Genomic DNA, 15,801 nt, shown 5'->3' on the forward strand with positions numbered 1-15,801 from the left:
AGGAGAAGGTGTGAAGAGGGTATGACCTAGTGAGATAGCAGAAGCATGTGTGTATGAATCCATGTTTGGGGGGGTCATGTATCATCGTGCCGTACGTGTTGTAAATCAAGCTTCGAGGTATTGCGAAGTATACATTTGAATTCCTTCTTATCCTGTGGCACAGGTCTGTGGATGGGCTGTCAAACTCTACCGAGCTCATTTCGGCTGTGGTTGTAACAAAATGGGGATGCACATTTTAGTTGATGATACATGAATGGGGGAGGTATGTGGTTGCTGCTATCTGTGCCTGTATTCCCTATCGTCTATGTGTGTCGTTACCTGGGGGTTGCAGAGATGAAGATAAAGAACACTTACGAAAAATGCAATGATATTCTATGTCAGGGAAATGTACATCTGTCGTCGAAGTTGTTTTCGGTATCTGTTGAGAGTCGTCTTCTTTGCGCTGTATTGCTCCTTAGGCATGAGCAAATAGCTTTGTCTGAGCCATCAGATTTACAAAAAATGTTGGGCTAGCGTGAGTTTAAAAATACTAGGGAAACTGGGGATCCATGGCAAAGTTCATCAAGTGTCCATATTTAAAGTTGTCAAATCTTCTTCTTTGGTCAATCCGTTGTCTGTATACATCTCGTCTCGTCAGCTTCCTCGTCCAAGGGGGTCTTTGTATCTTGGAGAAAAGCAGAAAAACAGGTGAAAGAAACGGACCGTATAATCGCATTTTCATCACATTCTGGTTTCTATCATTGGGTCATAAATCAAATCCAGGTTAATTACAGTTTCCTCACTCCTCAAGCTCATCACTTTTGTACTTTGTTTGCACCTCATTAAAGCCTGCCCGCATCTAAATATCAATCCAATCGATATAACGACACCCAAGATACATAGTAGAAACTTTCCAACATCCATTATGACTCCTTGAGCCCAATCTCCTAAACCGGAGAACCAATTTCGCGGGTTCAACCATGACACCCAACCAGTCAGCTCATTACCTACAGCAGCAAGGGTGAGATTGTGTTTTCGACGAAATTCCCACTTTAATTGCAGAATATCGTCCATCTTTTGGTCTATGACCTCTACCGGATCCTCGGTGCTATTTGTGATATACGTGCAACACTTTATGCCGTACTGTGTTGCCAATGTAACACAATATCCGCCTGTTACTGCTGTAAGGTAATTAAGAACCATCCTATGCTGAACTAGTTCTGTTTTGTAAGCTTGAAGTTCTCTTCCAGTGTATCTAAACGTGTCATCATACATTTCAGTGATATTATCTAACAAATTGGCGAGTGCGGAAATGTATTTATAATTCATCACTCCTCGAGCGGTACGAGTGAAATCTAACGCTACCAGAACCTGAATCCCGGTGGATTCATGGATAAGATCAGAGGCCGGATGCTCTAACCTTTCTGACAGTTGTCTTTTAACCCGGTGCTCGTAGTGAGTGTGAGTATAAGGAGCTTGGGCACCACGGTGTATGTCCTTCATTTTGTCATGTGTAAAAGTCATCACTTCAGGCAATACTTTTCCAATATAACACAATCCTTCAGAGTTTGGGGCTTGCCACTTGTACGCCTTTCTCCCGCATATGAAATATGCGTCATCGGGGAGAACATAAGGGACGGAGAAGGACATGACCATGTTACAAACCTTCCAGGTGAAATCTCCTGACCCTAATTCTTCCATCTGCCTAATGCACGTATCAGTTTGTATGACATGTGCACAGTATCCTGGTGATACCTCTCCAACTCTAGTAATCCTATTTCCTAAGGTATATCGATACCGAAAAGATTTTCCTCTACTGGCTATGTGGCGTACGAGCTCGGTATCTGTAGGCATTCTATCTGCTCTGTGTGAAAAGGTCATGGTAAGGTTGCTCCATGACACTTCCCAATTTCCCGGTTTTCTAGGATTGGAGATATTAAAACATAAGAGGGACCTATCCACACGGTATTGGTGGAGCTTCAAACTAGGAGGGCTGGAGATGTTAAACCTCCGGTCCACCGGTCTCCCACCACTTAGCTCAAGTACCTCCCCTAACGTTAAAGGAAATGGTACTAGCCCTGATTTGCTGTGACCCTGAGGTACTTGAGAGCATACCCAACAATCGGTCTTGTTTAATACGTTACCCACTAAGGAGTGATAGTCACTCAATGGATGCCGGTCCATATGGATATTAAAACTAGATTGGCATTTCTTTGTTACAGAGCCTACAGATACAACTTTCTTTTTGAACTAACATTCCTTCACAGTTGTTTACAAATAACATGGTTGTTAGATCGTGCCCGGTACTCGCCTTTGCTTGGTGATTGGGTTGCTATTGGAAATTTACACCTCCGTCTCAGTCATCAGGACCTTTCTGGATCCTTTCTCGACCTCACTGGTACTCTCACCGAAACAGACTGCTCTGGTCAACATCATGGTTAACGGGAAAAATCCATATCACAGTCTCTTGGGGCAAGTCCATCTTACAGGAGGAGAAAAGAAGAAATTTGTAAATGGGGTATAAGAAAATCAGTTTGAGGGGGAGAGAACTCGTTACGATAATAAGTTCTCTCGTCTTGTTGTTCTTCTTGTTCTGCTGTCCTCTCAAAGGTGTTGTCTCTCAGTCTTCAAAAACGATCATTCTGGTGATGCAATATTCCTTCCTAACCGACGATCTTTCTGTAAGGAGCAAAAATCTGGCATTACCATTGGTTAACACTTAGGGGTGACATACCATCTTTAAATCATGGAAACATGAGTGAGGAGAGAGAGAAAATAAAAAAACAAAAGAGATAGAGAACAATTCATGTGCATATATACATTACATAACCCGACAATAACCACCAATAAGAGAAGAGAAACAAAGCAATTTTAAACGTTGTCAACATTAAGAAAACATTGTCAGACTATTAGGCTGTCGTATCTACGTGTCTAATGGTTTCCTTGAGCAGTCCCTCCCCACCAGCACTTGCATTATTCCACTGTCTGTATCTGGCCAGAATACATTGTGGTGGATAGGTCATGCTGGGGTTTGGTAGACTTCTGCAAGGACCAAGCGAATATGCAATGTTTGAATTCTTACCAATAATCGTCAGAGATGGGGATAGAGAGAGAAAGAAAAAACATTTTTCACAAATACATTTACAACTTTTCACCTGGTCATTCCTGTGTCTTTAGTGAATGACCTCCCACTTCATTAACCGTTACCTCAGGCTTGCCTCCATTCCTAATAATCACCTTTCCTGCCTATGTGATCCTTGATTATAATTTGGTGTGTCATATTCATGCTCATTTTCATGTCTAGGGGGTCTAACTTTATGTGGGTTATTACAGTTACTGGCATAATGCCCTTCTCTTCTACAATGATAACAAACCCTGGGCTTCCTCCAAGTGTCAGTGAAATGGGGTCTTGGCTGATTTGATGCCTCCTCAAACGTTTGGATGCTCATCACCATCAACCGCTTTCCCTGTACCTACCTGATTCCTTGGATACCATGATTATGTCGTTGTCTAGGGAGTTGATATACCTTCTGTGAATCTTTGATCATACACTTAGATCTTTCCTAGGATCTGGGTAATCAGACATGATTGATCTCAATTCTGTCCGGGACCAGGGATGGCGCATTGCACTGTCCTTGACGGGAATGGTTCCCTGATCGTCAGTCTTCCCATTGGGGACTGTGATCACCCTGACAGGACTAAACTCAATCACATCACCTTGTTTTGGTCTTACAATATGGGGTACATTTGTTTGTGCGTGATATAAAACATTGTACGTACCTGTGGACACGACCTCACCTGACCCTCCGTTAGGGGGTTTGATTATTGCCTTTACCAATTTGGTCGTGTCCACCTGGATGTCTTGTAGGATGGCTTCTGGAAGAGGTGCCGACATCGTTCTGGGCTCACTTTCTTGTTTGTATTCCTGAGGAAAGTTTAACATGGGGTGCGACTTGCATGGGTTAATAGTTGTACATTCAACAGTATTACAATAATCATAGTTACATTTATTACACTTATTCTTATAATCTATATTACAGTTGCTAAGAGCGTTTTTATTGTTCCACTTTTGTGCTTTTCTCTCCGCAATCAACTCCTCTCCTGCTGCCATGTCTCTCCCCTCAAGATAAGAGTCAGAAAAGTCAATAGACTCTTTTTGTAATTCACTTTCCTGTTGCCATAACTGTAAATATTCATAATGTTTATTTTGTCTCTTTGCTGATTTTACGAGACATATCCTCCTCCTTAAATTTTGTAACACTTCTGGACTAAAGCTACCTATTCTTGGGAATTTGTCCCTGTCTTGTACAGTCATTCTCTCCCATTCATCACATAAAACTTCACATATCGTGCCGACCCGATGGATCGGTTCTCTGAATCAACCCGAACCGAGGTTGATCGCCCCCTACCTGAACAAATGGCCCCCATAATCTGCAGGCGTTGCCTATTCCTCCTTGAATATCAAGGCTTTCAGCGAACCCTTACAAACAAACCAAGATGTCCTTGGGCAGGCCGGCGGTGGTGGTTTATCAAGTACCCCACTTACTTCTCGCCCACGTTGGCCTGTGCTGCAATCACTGTAGCCAGAGCTGCTGGACCCAACCTAGGGCCCCTGTGAACCTTTATTTACTGGAACATATGAGGGTTACCCGCAGGACACTTACTCTTTCCAGTAAAGTTGGGGTTGTTAGATAGTTCCTGAGTGACCAGCGAACTTCCCTTCCAAAAATAAAAAATTACACAAATCACGTCAGAATGTACAGATAGCGTTTGTGACCACTTTACTCTAATGGTATTAGGTCAGATTACTAACTACTGCACACAATTACGTGCGGTCCAATCGTTCAGTACACGAGCACTACTTGTCATGTACTGAAAGATCAATGGAATCTATGTTTCCGGCTGCGATTCCTTCAGCCAGAGCTTGTATGGCCTATATGGGTTCTGCACCAACACCCCAGGCGTTGTGCCACTGTACTTTTATAGCGGACCTCTTTGTCTATTTTACCTGTTACCTTATGACCTCCTGGTCTGTTACCTTATGACCTCCTGGTCTTGTTACCTTATGACCTCCTGGTCTTGTTACCTTATGACCTCCTGGTCTTGTTACCTTATGACCTCCTGGTCTTGTTACCTTATGGTCCGCTATACTCTAATGCTCAAATATTATTTAACCAGAGATGCCTCCCTAGCCACCGTATATGTCACTTACACGTATGTCCCTTGACGAGTACCCGGCTTTCCTTTTGGTTCCACCTTAAAGTTATATAAACTTTTGTATACAAAACACACTCACTCAACACATGTACACTTTTGTTTCTATATCTATTTCTGCGCAGAAATTGTCTTCAGGCCAAGAGTGTTACCAATTAGGAGCAGGATCTGTTAAACTAAATTTCAGATTTTCTAAAAATAGATTTGCGTTATTTACCGCTTCGCGTTAATTATCGCCTTTGCGTTACTTCACTTTATCACAACTTGAGCTACGTGGGCGTAACCGGACGCTACGTTGCGTAATGAACGCTGCGTGCGTCTGCCTTTTGGATTGCGTACGCTAGTCTTTGTTAGCGACACGTGTATGCAATGCAAAGGATCCACCGTAACACAATATATTTTTATCAATGTAAATGATCCCTGATCATCTACCGCAATCCACACTGACTGCCTTGTATCTCAGACAAACCGTGTGTTTGTTCTATACTTTAACTATCACCTCTACTATTAAATAACAGCAAATCTCTTTTTAGCACTTTCTATCAACTATAAAATTGGCAAACAGGAATAGTGATATACGAAAAATGAAACAGAAATGCAGATATATGTATGCGTGCGTGTATACGCAAGACAGAAGAGAAATAAAAGTTTTAAAAGACACAAGCGTTTTGTTCTTACTTCCGGTTACCGGGTTCCTTCAGCACTCTTTATCTAAGCGAAGCAGACGCTTATCCCGCCAGCACTGTGAGACAACCTCCCACCCTTTGCTGGGGGATAATGTCTGCTGATCTACCTAGTGCAGATGTGAGAAGTATAGGACGAGCCCGCAATTGACAATGCTAAATTCCTTTGCCTTATAACAACCCTTTATGAAGCTAAGAACACTGTACGCTGTTTACTTAAGAAGTACCGTAATGGTACGCTAGTTGCGTAACGATCGCTCAGCCGTAGGCGAGACGCTCAAGCGTCACGTTCGCTCACGGCCCAGCGATCACAGGACACGTTATTGGTTATGTCTAGGGTAATGATTCGCTATGGCGTAGTTTACGCTCGAGACCACGAGGAGGTCACCAGCGATGCAGACGCTCACAACACTATACCTTTATGATAAAACCTTATACCAATGAAATACACTGAATACCTTAATGTGAGTACAGGGTGTAAGTGCAACCTTGTGTAACCTGACTAACTACAAAGCTGCTTGAGCGTCACCGACGCTCAAGTGAACACTTAACACTATAGAAAATACACAGATACTGGTTTAGGTTCCAAGGCCTATTAACTGTAATATGTCTAATATACTTGTAAAAGGGGATAACAGTACAAATGATACACTACAATATAACAGAGACTTCCTAACCACAGAACTAAACAATAAATACAAAAAGACAATACTACACTGACCTAAATGCAATACAATACAATACTATCTAATACAATACAATACTAGCCTAGTCTAGGGGAGATATGAGAGAACAGAGAGAGAGAGAGAGAGAGAGAGAGAGAGAGAGAGAGAGATATTGGCTCACAGAAAGACAATGATAACGGAGAGAAACTTACGCACAAAGGGTATGATCGCCTGCGCCTCGATATCCAGCTCCCGGCTATCAGCAGATAGCCGTTGATGAGAGAGTGAGCTGGATGTGGTCGGCCTGCCTATTTATGCTGCTCACACACAATGCAATCTATTGGTCCCTACAGTCTCACTGTCCATTGGACGCAGGAACTCGGCTTCGCATTATAACAAAGGTCACAAGTTGATTCATATCAGTGGCCCTGGTTATGCAAAACAATGGGTGATAACTAACACATTCCTGTCTTCTGGAGGGGGTATTGTTTGGCGAATACAAAACAGAATCCTGTCTGGGTTCTGTTCTATATTCATGATGTCCACTTTCAGTTGAGACAATGACATCTCAGCCCTCATTCTCCTGTATACAAATCCAGCCCCATTTGTAAACACAGGTGTTGACCCTCCTCATTGAGTCTCAAAAGCTCAGTGTAATTAAAGACTATTGTACTCCGTCTGCGGGAAAGATACTGATTTGGAGTACAATTGATCTTCAATTACTATTCCTGTGTTTACCTTATGCATGTGTAGAGATGAGGCCCTCTTAACATGCAAACTATTGTTTGGGGGATCTCTGAGGTCAAAGAGACATTTGAGACCTACTGATGCCTGTCTCCAACTGTTCAGATGCATGACTAAGTAAGGACAAATAATAATGAATAAATGGACATAACTTCTTATGTCCATAACTATTCGCACGAGCAATTAATCTGCTCCAAACCAACACCGGAATATTGCTATTTAAATACTCTTCCGATAGGTACCAAACACCACTGTCTGACTCCTGTTAGACCCTTCGCACAATACAAAGAGGGATTCCTCCGTTCAGGGACATTCTATATTAACCAAACTTTCAGAATCTATCAAAGGGACCATAATCTATAAACTACATTAATTGTGAACATTTGTAACGAATGAGTCGCACGCTACGACTACATAAACTCTACCGTAAATACGCATACCGCGCCTGCGAGTGCACGTTATTGCGGGTATGCGAATCCACGGGAGAGCGCATGCACGCGCAGCGCGGACCAGTGTGCGGTGCAAATATGGCAACGTGCATTGAGACATTTTTCTGACTTTGACACTACCATTGTGTCGTCAAGTATACTATCCATCCATACCTGTGGTGCATTTTAGTTGTGCGCAGTATTATATAGTAGGAGGACAGTGCAGAATTTTGCTGACCACCAGTATATAATATATAGCAGTACGGTACAGTAGGCCACTGCTCTACCTACCTCTGTGTCGTCAAGTATACTATCCATCCATACCTGTGGTGCATTTTAGTTGTGCGCAGTATTATATAGTAGGAGGACAGTGCAGAATTTTGCTGACCACCAGTATATATATAGCAGTACAGTACAGTAGTCCATTGCTCTACCTCTGTGTCGGCAAGTATACTACAAAAGTTCAGTAAAATTACCCAAAAATAAAAATTAAAAGCATCTGATGAGAAGCGTAAACTTGCCAATATGCCATTTACGACACGGAGTGGCAGGGAACGGCTGAGGCCCTGGCCTATGTTCATGGCTAGTGGTTCAGATTCACATGAGGATGGAAGCACTCATCCTCTCGCTAGAAAACTGCAGTGCCACTCCTAGATGGGCCAGGTGTTTGTGTCGGCCACTTGGGTCGCTTAGCTTAGTCATCCAGCGACCTCGGTGCAAATTTTAGGACTAAAAATAATATTGTGAGGTGTGAGGTGTTCAGAATAGACTGGAAATGAGTGGAAATTATGGTTTTCGAGGTTAATAATACAATGGGATCAAAATGACCCCCAACTTCTATGATTTAAGCTGTTTTTGAGTTTTTTTGTAACAAAAACACCAAATCCAGGGGGTAATTCCAAGTTGATCGCAGCAGGAATTTAGTTAGCAATTGGGCAAAACCATGTGCACTGCAGGGGAGGCAGATATAACATGTGCAGAGAGAGTTAGATTTGGGTGGGGTGTGTTCAATCTGCAATCTAATTTGCAGTGTAAAAATAAAGCAGCCAGTATTTACCCTGCACAGAAATAAAATAACCCACCCAAATCTAACTCTCTCTGCACATGTTAAATCTGCCTCCCCTGCAGTGCACATGGTTTTGCCCAATTGCTAACTAAATTCCTGCTGCGATCAACTTGGAATTACCCCCCCAAAACACACCCGAATCCGACAAAAAAATTTCAGGGAGGTTTTGCCAAAACGCGTCCGAATCAAAACACGGCCGCGGAACCGAATCCAAATCCAAAACACAAAACCCGAAAAATTTCCGGTGCACATCACTACTTTTCGCCCATTTTTAGGTCGAATTTACATTAGTCCTATTCAGTGCCTGTGCTGTTTCTTCTACTTGTCGAAAAATCAGCACGGGCGAAAACCACGTGGATCGGCCAATCCACGTGTTTTGTCAAAATCGCCGGTGTTTTGGGGTCTGTTTTCGCCCAATCCCGATTCGACAAAAAAAAAAAGCAAATGAAAAAGCATGCGCGAAAATGAATTAAAAAATGGGCAAAAACTCCTGCTATTGTATAAGCTGAGGTCGAAATAGTGCAGATTTTGTGACTGTCGTAAAATACGGCACTAATTGAAGATACCCCTCAGTGTGCATGTGCAGCAAGTGAAATGCGAATGTGATTGCACCAAAGAACTAGTCGCAAAGTGAGTGACAGGAAAATAGCATTGGGGGTGGGAACGGAGAGTGGTCGGGCAAATGCAGGCGTGTCATGGCCGTTCAGACGGTGTTTTCTGGGCATGCGTAAATTAGCAGTTGCGATCTTGCTTGCTTCTGGACAGCCCTCACCGTCCCAGGAGAGCAGCTCAACCTTTGCGTCTTCAGAGGCGCTCAAGACTCTGATATAACCCAATTTGCGGCAATGGTATCAGCAATTTTATGCCGTCAGATGGAAATTATGCAATGGCAGTGGCCGCCCCTATGCTCAGGTTAGCTTCTGCCCATATTAGCATACAATATCATCGCAATTGCATACAGCAAAAGACAGCAACAGCAGTAGCAGGAAGAACTGCACCTGAATGAGCCTCAGAACGTATTAGGAAAAAGTCATAAAAGCGTACTTACAGTACAGGTGTAGGGTGAGCTGGAGGTAATTTAGGGTATGTTCAACTAAAAAATAGTGTTTGCGTCGGACATACAAGAGAAGTTTGTATTTTTTTTTTTTTTATGGATCATTTTTGCTGTTTAATTGCCTATAAAATCGCAAACCTACAGCATGTGAGTATGTTCAGCGCATATCAACCACAGGTATACTTATACTGCATGTGATCCTCCTATCAAATGCTGAAACTGCCAAGAGACCTGCACTAAATAAGTCATTTCATTGTAAATATTTTTTTCTCCTCTATGAATGTTTTTCTGAGATGCAGATCCAGACTGTGGGCAATAATTAATCCTAATGGAAATAGAGGGCTTCAATAATTAAAAGTATTTTAAGGTCTTTATGTATCTGTTTAATAAAATGTACATCATTATGGCTTACATTGAGATTCGAGCACATTTGGTCCCTGATTTTTTTTGCCACAGATAGTGTAATTGGCTGATTTGATTAATATCAAAATATCCTGCCAAAAGAACTGACTTTCTATGCTGTTACTTTTTATGGGCAAATTAGTAAAGACCTGATTTGTTTTTTTTTTTTTTGCAATATCATAAAAAGGTGATCAATACTGTAGAACAGAGGTTCTCAAACTCGGTCCTTGGGGGCCCACACAGTGCATGTTTTGCAGGTCTCCTCACAGAATCGCAAGTGAAATAATTAGCTCAACCTGTGGACCTTTTAAAATGTGTCAGTGAGTAATTAATACACCTGTGCACCTGCTGGGTTACCTGCAAAACATGCACTGTGTGGGCTCCCGAGGACCGAGTTTGAGAACCTCTGCTGTAGAATGATCTGAAGCTAAAAATGTAATGTGTGTTTACGCATCAAGCATTATCACACATGAAAATTGGGTATTGAATAGGTCCCCTAACAGATGTGTCCACTTACATCTAGCCTCCCTGCATGTTAAACAGCACTTCTAGTTACGCCATGCCGCGGCGTGACTTGGTAGCGCCGAGTGTCTTTTCATGTGTTTTTTTACAGTACATTAAAATGCATCTTATTTGAAAATGATGCAAATAAGAAGCACAAGCCGTTTTTACTGATTAAAATGCTATGTGGCATGCCTATATTCTGTGTGCGGCTGTATCTGTATACAAAATGCTACTCTACATGTAATGTGGTATTTTGTATGCCGATACAGCTGCAGTTGAACATAGGCATGCCGCATAGCATTTTAAGAGAAGGAATAGGTGCAGATGCACTATGCAATCATTACTGTAAATTACAATATATAATAGGTCGTTCGCATATAATTGGCCAATGAAATGGGCTTGCCCATCGTGTCAAGGTCACCTATATTGAGGAAGTCCCTAACACTTTGGGGTTCACATCGGGGTGCAGGGCACCCCCAAACCAGCCTAGCCAAGAACCCACCCCTGAGCATCACACTAGTAGAAAATAGTGAGGTGTAATAAAGTATAGAATAAGCAGAGATAGTTACTGAGTGTAGAAAGTGTAATAAAAATAGATATAAAGTATGTGAAAAAAATATACATAAATAAAAAAACACACATAGAAGTAGTGATAAAAATAGTGAATATAAGTGTTAGTGTGTGATGCCCGAAGTGGCCCAGCAGAACAGTTCAGGGGACCCCACACCTCAATGCTTACCCCCCAAAAAACTGACGCTATATGAAAATAATAGGACTTACTTTTTATTATGCCTGAATCATTTATGTGCAAAAACCAGTTGGGAAGGTGGGGGAGGGGTCCTAGTCAAGAATTAAGTAATCTCAGACTTCAGGTGTGTATTTATACACATGGCATGGACTATACAGGGGGAATAGGTCTAGACTGCACACCCTAGTGGTTGTAATGAGAGGTGCTATCTGCTGAGATTTATGGTACTACAAGAAAAGGAATAGGTGCAGATGCACTATGCAATCATTACTGTAAATTACAAGAGGTTGTCAGCATATAATTGGCCAATAAGATGGGCTTGCCCACCGCGTTGAGGTCACCTCTATCGAGCAAGTCCCTAACACTTTGGGGTTCACATCGGGGTGCAGGGCACCCCCAAACCAGTCTAGCACCTATTCCTTCACTTGTAGTACCATGAATCTCCGCAGATAGCACCTCTCATTACAACCACTAGGGTGTGCAGTCTAGACCCATTTCCCTTGTATAGTGCATAGCATTTTAATCAGCAGAGTTTGTTTGTTCGTCCTGTTTACATAGTGCTCCAAATAAAATGCATTTTTGGCAAAAAATAGACACCCGATGCTAACGGAGTTACACGGCTCCTGTCAGCTCACTCATGATACCTCCCAATTGTCCTGATGTTTGTGCAGTGTCCCATGGTGGTGGTCGGGGGGGTAGTTGGGAAGCTCAGAGCAGTGGTGAATAGCGCACAGCATCTATTCACAGGTGACAGAGGGAGAGAGGACATGCCCTCTCAGTGACTGTAAAAGGGGGCGTGACTCGCGATCGTGGCTCTGCCACGAGGCCATGCCCCTTTTATATAGACCACACCCCTTTTGGGGGCGCGTGCCTAGATCCCTATTTTAGCTTTGACAAAGTTGGGAGGTATGCTCATGCCAGGCATCTCCCGTTGCGTGGCATATTGAGACAAGATGTATATGGACACAAGTGTAGGACATTTATGCAAGTGCAAAACTGCAGGCCCACAGTGCACGTGCCAAGGGCGCTTTAAGAGAGGAGGAGGCCGGTGCGCAGAGTCCAAGCACTAGAGGGCTCAGACTTTACTGCGCATGTACAGGTCTCCGGGACAATGGCGCAGTGGCCACTTTCCCATTGTTTTCTCTACTGTGCATGCGCAGAACTCCGTGAAAATGGCTGCTGCGCAATTTTCACTGTGATTAACCAGTGCTGCTGACATTGGCGCTGGACTCAGGGACCCGTGTGTACCGCACACACTGCACCCATTATAAATACGCCAGTGGCCAGTGCCCTTTTTGCAATTTGTAGGAATGTTGGAAATCTGTGTACAGCACAGTATAATGCAATTACTACATAGATACAATCCTTTGTATAAAATGATATGTTACTGTAACATGACAGTTTAACTATAGTAGTTTGTACATTCCATGTTTGACCATATTGTGACTATAAATGATTGTGTATCTATACTGCCTCTAGATTCTGTGTAACTGGAGAGAGGAGAAATACCAGGATGATGTGAAAGCTCGGCAGATGATGCACGAGGCTCTACAATTGCGCCTTAATTTGGTAACATATACTCTGGATAGAGTCACATTGTTTCAGTGGCTAATTAAAATGACTATTAGCTGTTTTTTATTATTCTTTACTAGATGTTATTCCTGACTATGCCTTTTTTTTATTACTCACTCTCACTTCTGAACTCTTGTCTCTTCTTCAGCAACCTCTTCCTTTTTGCTCAATGCCCTCTCCCCTGCTGACACCATTGGCTAAATGTAATAGGGTGCAATTTTTTAGGTGTCTAAAAAAATCGCACCAAATTGCACATTTGTAACTTGCTATCTGTTACTAAAATCACAAAGGAATAGGGTGCATGCGATTTTTGGCGATTTTTAGTAATAAAAACATGCGGCTTTTGGTCATGTATTCATTACTTAAGGCCCGTACACACTGGTCGATATATCGGCCGTTCTCCTGAACGGCCGATATATCGCGGGACCGTCGGCCAGTGTGTACGGCGTGAACTCCGTCGTTCAAAGACGTATCGCGTCGGCCCCGCAGCACAGGCGACGGCCAATATATCTACCGATATATTGGCGCGTCGCTGTGTGTGTATGGGGCGGTCGGCCGACCGCCCGTACACATGCTGCGGCGGCCGGCGGTGATTGACAGCTGAACTGGGCGGGCGTGTGTACACGCCCGCCCAGTTCATGACCTCAGTCCCCGACGGATCGGGCAGTGTGTATGCTGATCCGTCCATAGATATATCTGCAGATCAATTTATCTGCAGATATATCTATTAGTGTGTACCCACCTTTTGTCAGAAACATGCACATATCAGTGAGATCCGTGCATGCTTCTGTCTGTGAAAGTACAGAAAGTGTAAAAAAATAAATAAATGACGTGCTGGTCTCCCCCAAAAGCATAACCAGCCTCGGGCTCTTTGAGCCAGTCCTGGTTGCAAAAATACGGGGGGAAAATTTACTGGGGTTCCCCGTATTTAAACAGCCAGCTCCGGACTCTTGGACCGGTCCTGGTTCCAAAAATACCAGGGACAAAAGAAGTAGGGATCCCCCGTATTTTTGAAACCAGCACCGGGCTCCACTAGCCAGGGAGGTTATGCCACGGGGGGGACACTTTTATATAGGTCTCTGCAGCCTCAGTATCACTCCCCCCAACTAGTCACAATGGTTGAGATTCCATGGGGGGGAGTGGGGACCCCTTAAATAAAGGGGTCTCCCCCTCTATGCACCCAAAGGCCAGGGTTGAAGCCCGGGGCTGTCCCCTCCATCCGTGGGCTGTGGATGGAGGGCTGATAGCTGTGAAAGTGTTCAAAAGAATATTGTATTTTGCTGTGAAACTACAAGTACCAGCAAGCCTGCCCCGCATACTGGTACTTGGGGAACCATAAGTACCAGCATATGGGGAATTAAAGAGCCTGCTGGTACCTGTAGTTCCACAACAAAAAAAATACCCCAAAAAAGACAAGACATACAAACCTTGAAAGTAAAAGTTTATTTACACACTCACACATACCTACATCCCACGCCACCATTCACATCCCCTTGTCCAAGTAGAGGCCAATAGGGTACCTGTTTTAACATAAAATATAAATATACTCCTGTGTAGATCTGTCCTCTTCGATCCATGTAGGCATCCCAGGAGTTAAAATAAAAAAACGCATTCACCCGAACCAACGAACATGTAGAAATGTATGTGTAAATATACACTTCTACTATGCGAATATGGACCCTCTACTGATAGCAATTTGGCACACTGACCTTATAACTGAAGTGGCAGACCGGACGATGATGACTTATCAGAAAATAGATGCATATACTGCCTCTGCCGAGGCATATGCTTCTCAGGTGTAGCTAATGTGTGGAAATATGCTTTTTTTTTTTTTTTTTAACAAGAACCTTTTTTTTTACTGATTTACTTAAATTTCGCTGCATTGTTCAGGTGGTGTGAAGAGCTGGTGTAGCAGCAAGGGGGAGGGGGAGGAGATGGTGTGCAGCAGCAGAGGAGGAAGTGTGCAGGGTGGGTGCAGCAGTGGAGGGGGAGAAGATGGTGTGCAGCAGCAGAAGTGGGAGTGTGGAGAGTGGGTACAGTAGCAAAGGAGGAGGTGTGCAGAGTAGGAGCAGCAGTAGAGGGGGAAGAGATTATGTGCAGCAGCAGAGTAGGAGGTGTGCAGAGTGGGTGCAGCAGTGGAGGGAGAGGAGATGGTGTGCAGAGTGGGTGCAGCAGTAGAGGGGAAGGAGATGGTGTGCAGATCAGATGCAGCAGTGGTGGAGGAGGAGGGGTGCAGAGTGGTTGCAGCAACAGAAAAGGAGGAGGAAGTGTGCAGAATGGGTGCAGTAGAGAGAAGGTGTGACACAGCAGAGGGTAAGGAGACGGTGTGCAGAGCAGGTGCAGCAACAGTGGGGGTGGTGGAGGAGTGCAGATTGGGTGCAGCAGCAGAGGAGAAGGTGTGAAGAGCAGTATAGGGTGATGAGATAATATGCAGAGCAGGTGTAGAAGCCCTGTGGAGGAGGAGGAGGGGTGCAGAGCGGTTGCAGCAATAGAGAAGGAGGAAACCTTCAGAATGGGTGCAGTAGAGAAGAAGGTGTGCAGCAGCAGAGAGTGAGGGGACAACAGAGCAGGTGCAAGTATAGGGGGGAGGAGGACTGTAGGTTGGGTGCAGCAGTAGAGGGAGAGGAGATGCTGGTTAGAGCAGGTGGAGGAGGAGGGATGCAGAGCGGTTGTGGCAGTAGAGGAGGAGGAAATGTGCAGAATGGGTGCAGCAGAGGAAAAGGTGTGCAGCAGCAGAGGGTG

At 43.8% G+C, this 15,801-nt stretch overlaps 1 protein-coding gene across 8 annotated transcripts in view; it reads left to right on the plus strand.

Moving 5' to 3' along the window:
- Positions 1-15,801, plus strand: part of MED12L (mediator complex subunit 12L) — a 1,138,385-nt gene that overhangs the window by 946,795 nt on the left and 175,789 nt on the right. For all 8 annotated transcript variants that reach the window (XR_010175887.1, XM_063916060.1, XM_063916058.1 and 5 more), the window contains one exon: positions 12,967-13,056. Coding sequence is in view for 7 of the 8 variants with exons in the window: in XM_063916060.1 (XP_063772130.1) it covers positions 12,967-13,056 (90 nt within the window). In the remaining variant the exon portion in view is untranslated. The remainder of the gene's footprint in view (positions 1-12,966; positions 13,057-15,801) is intronic.

Source organism: Pseudophryne corroboree, chromosome 4, assembly GCF_028390025.1.
Source record: "Pseudophryne corroboree isolate aPseCor3 chromosome 4, aPseCor3.hap2, whole genome shotgun sequence".
In the NCBI taxonomy this organism is placed as follows: Eukaryota; Metazoa; Chordata; class Amphibia; order Anura; family Myobatrachidae; genus Pseudophryne; species Pseudophryne corroboree.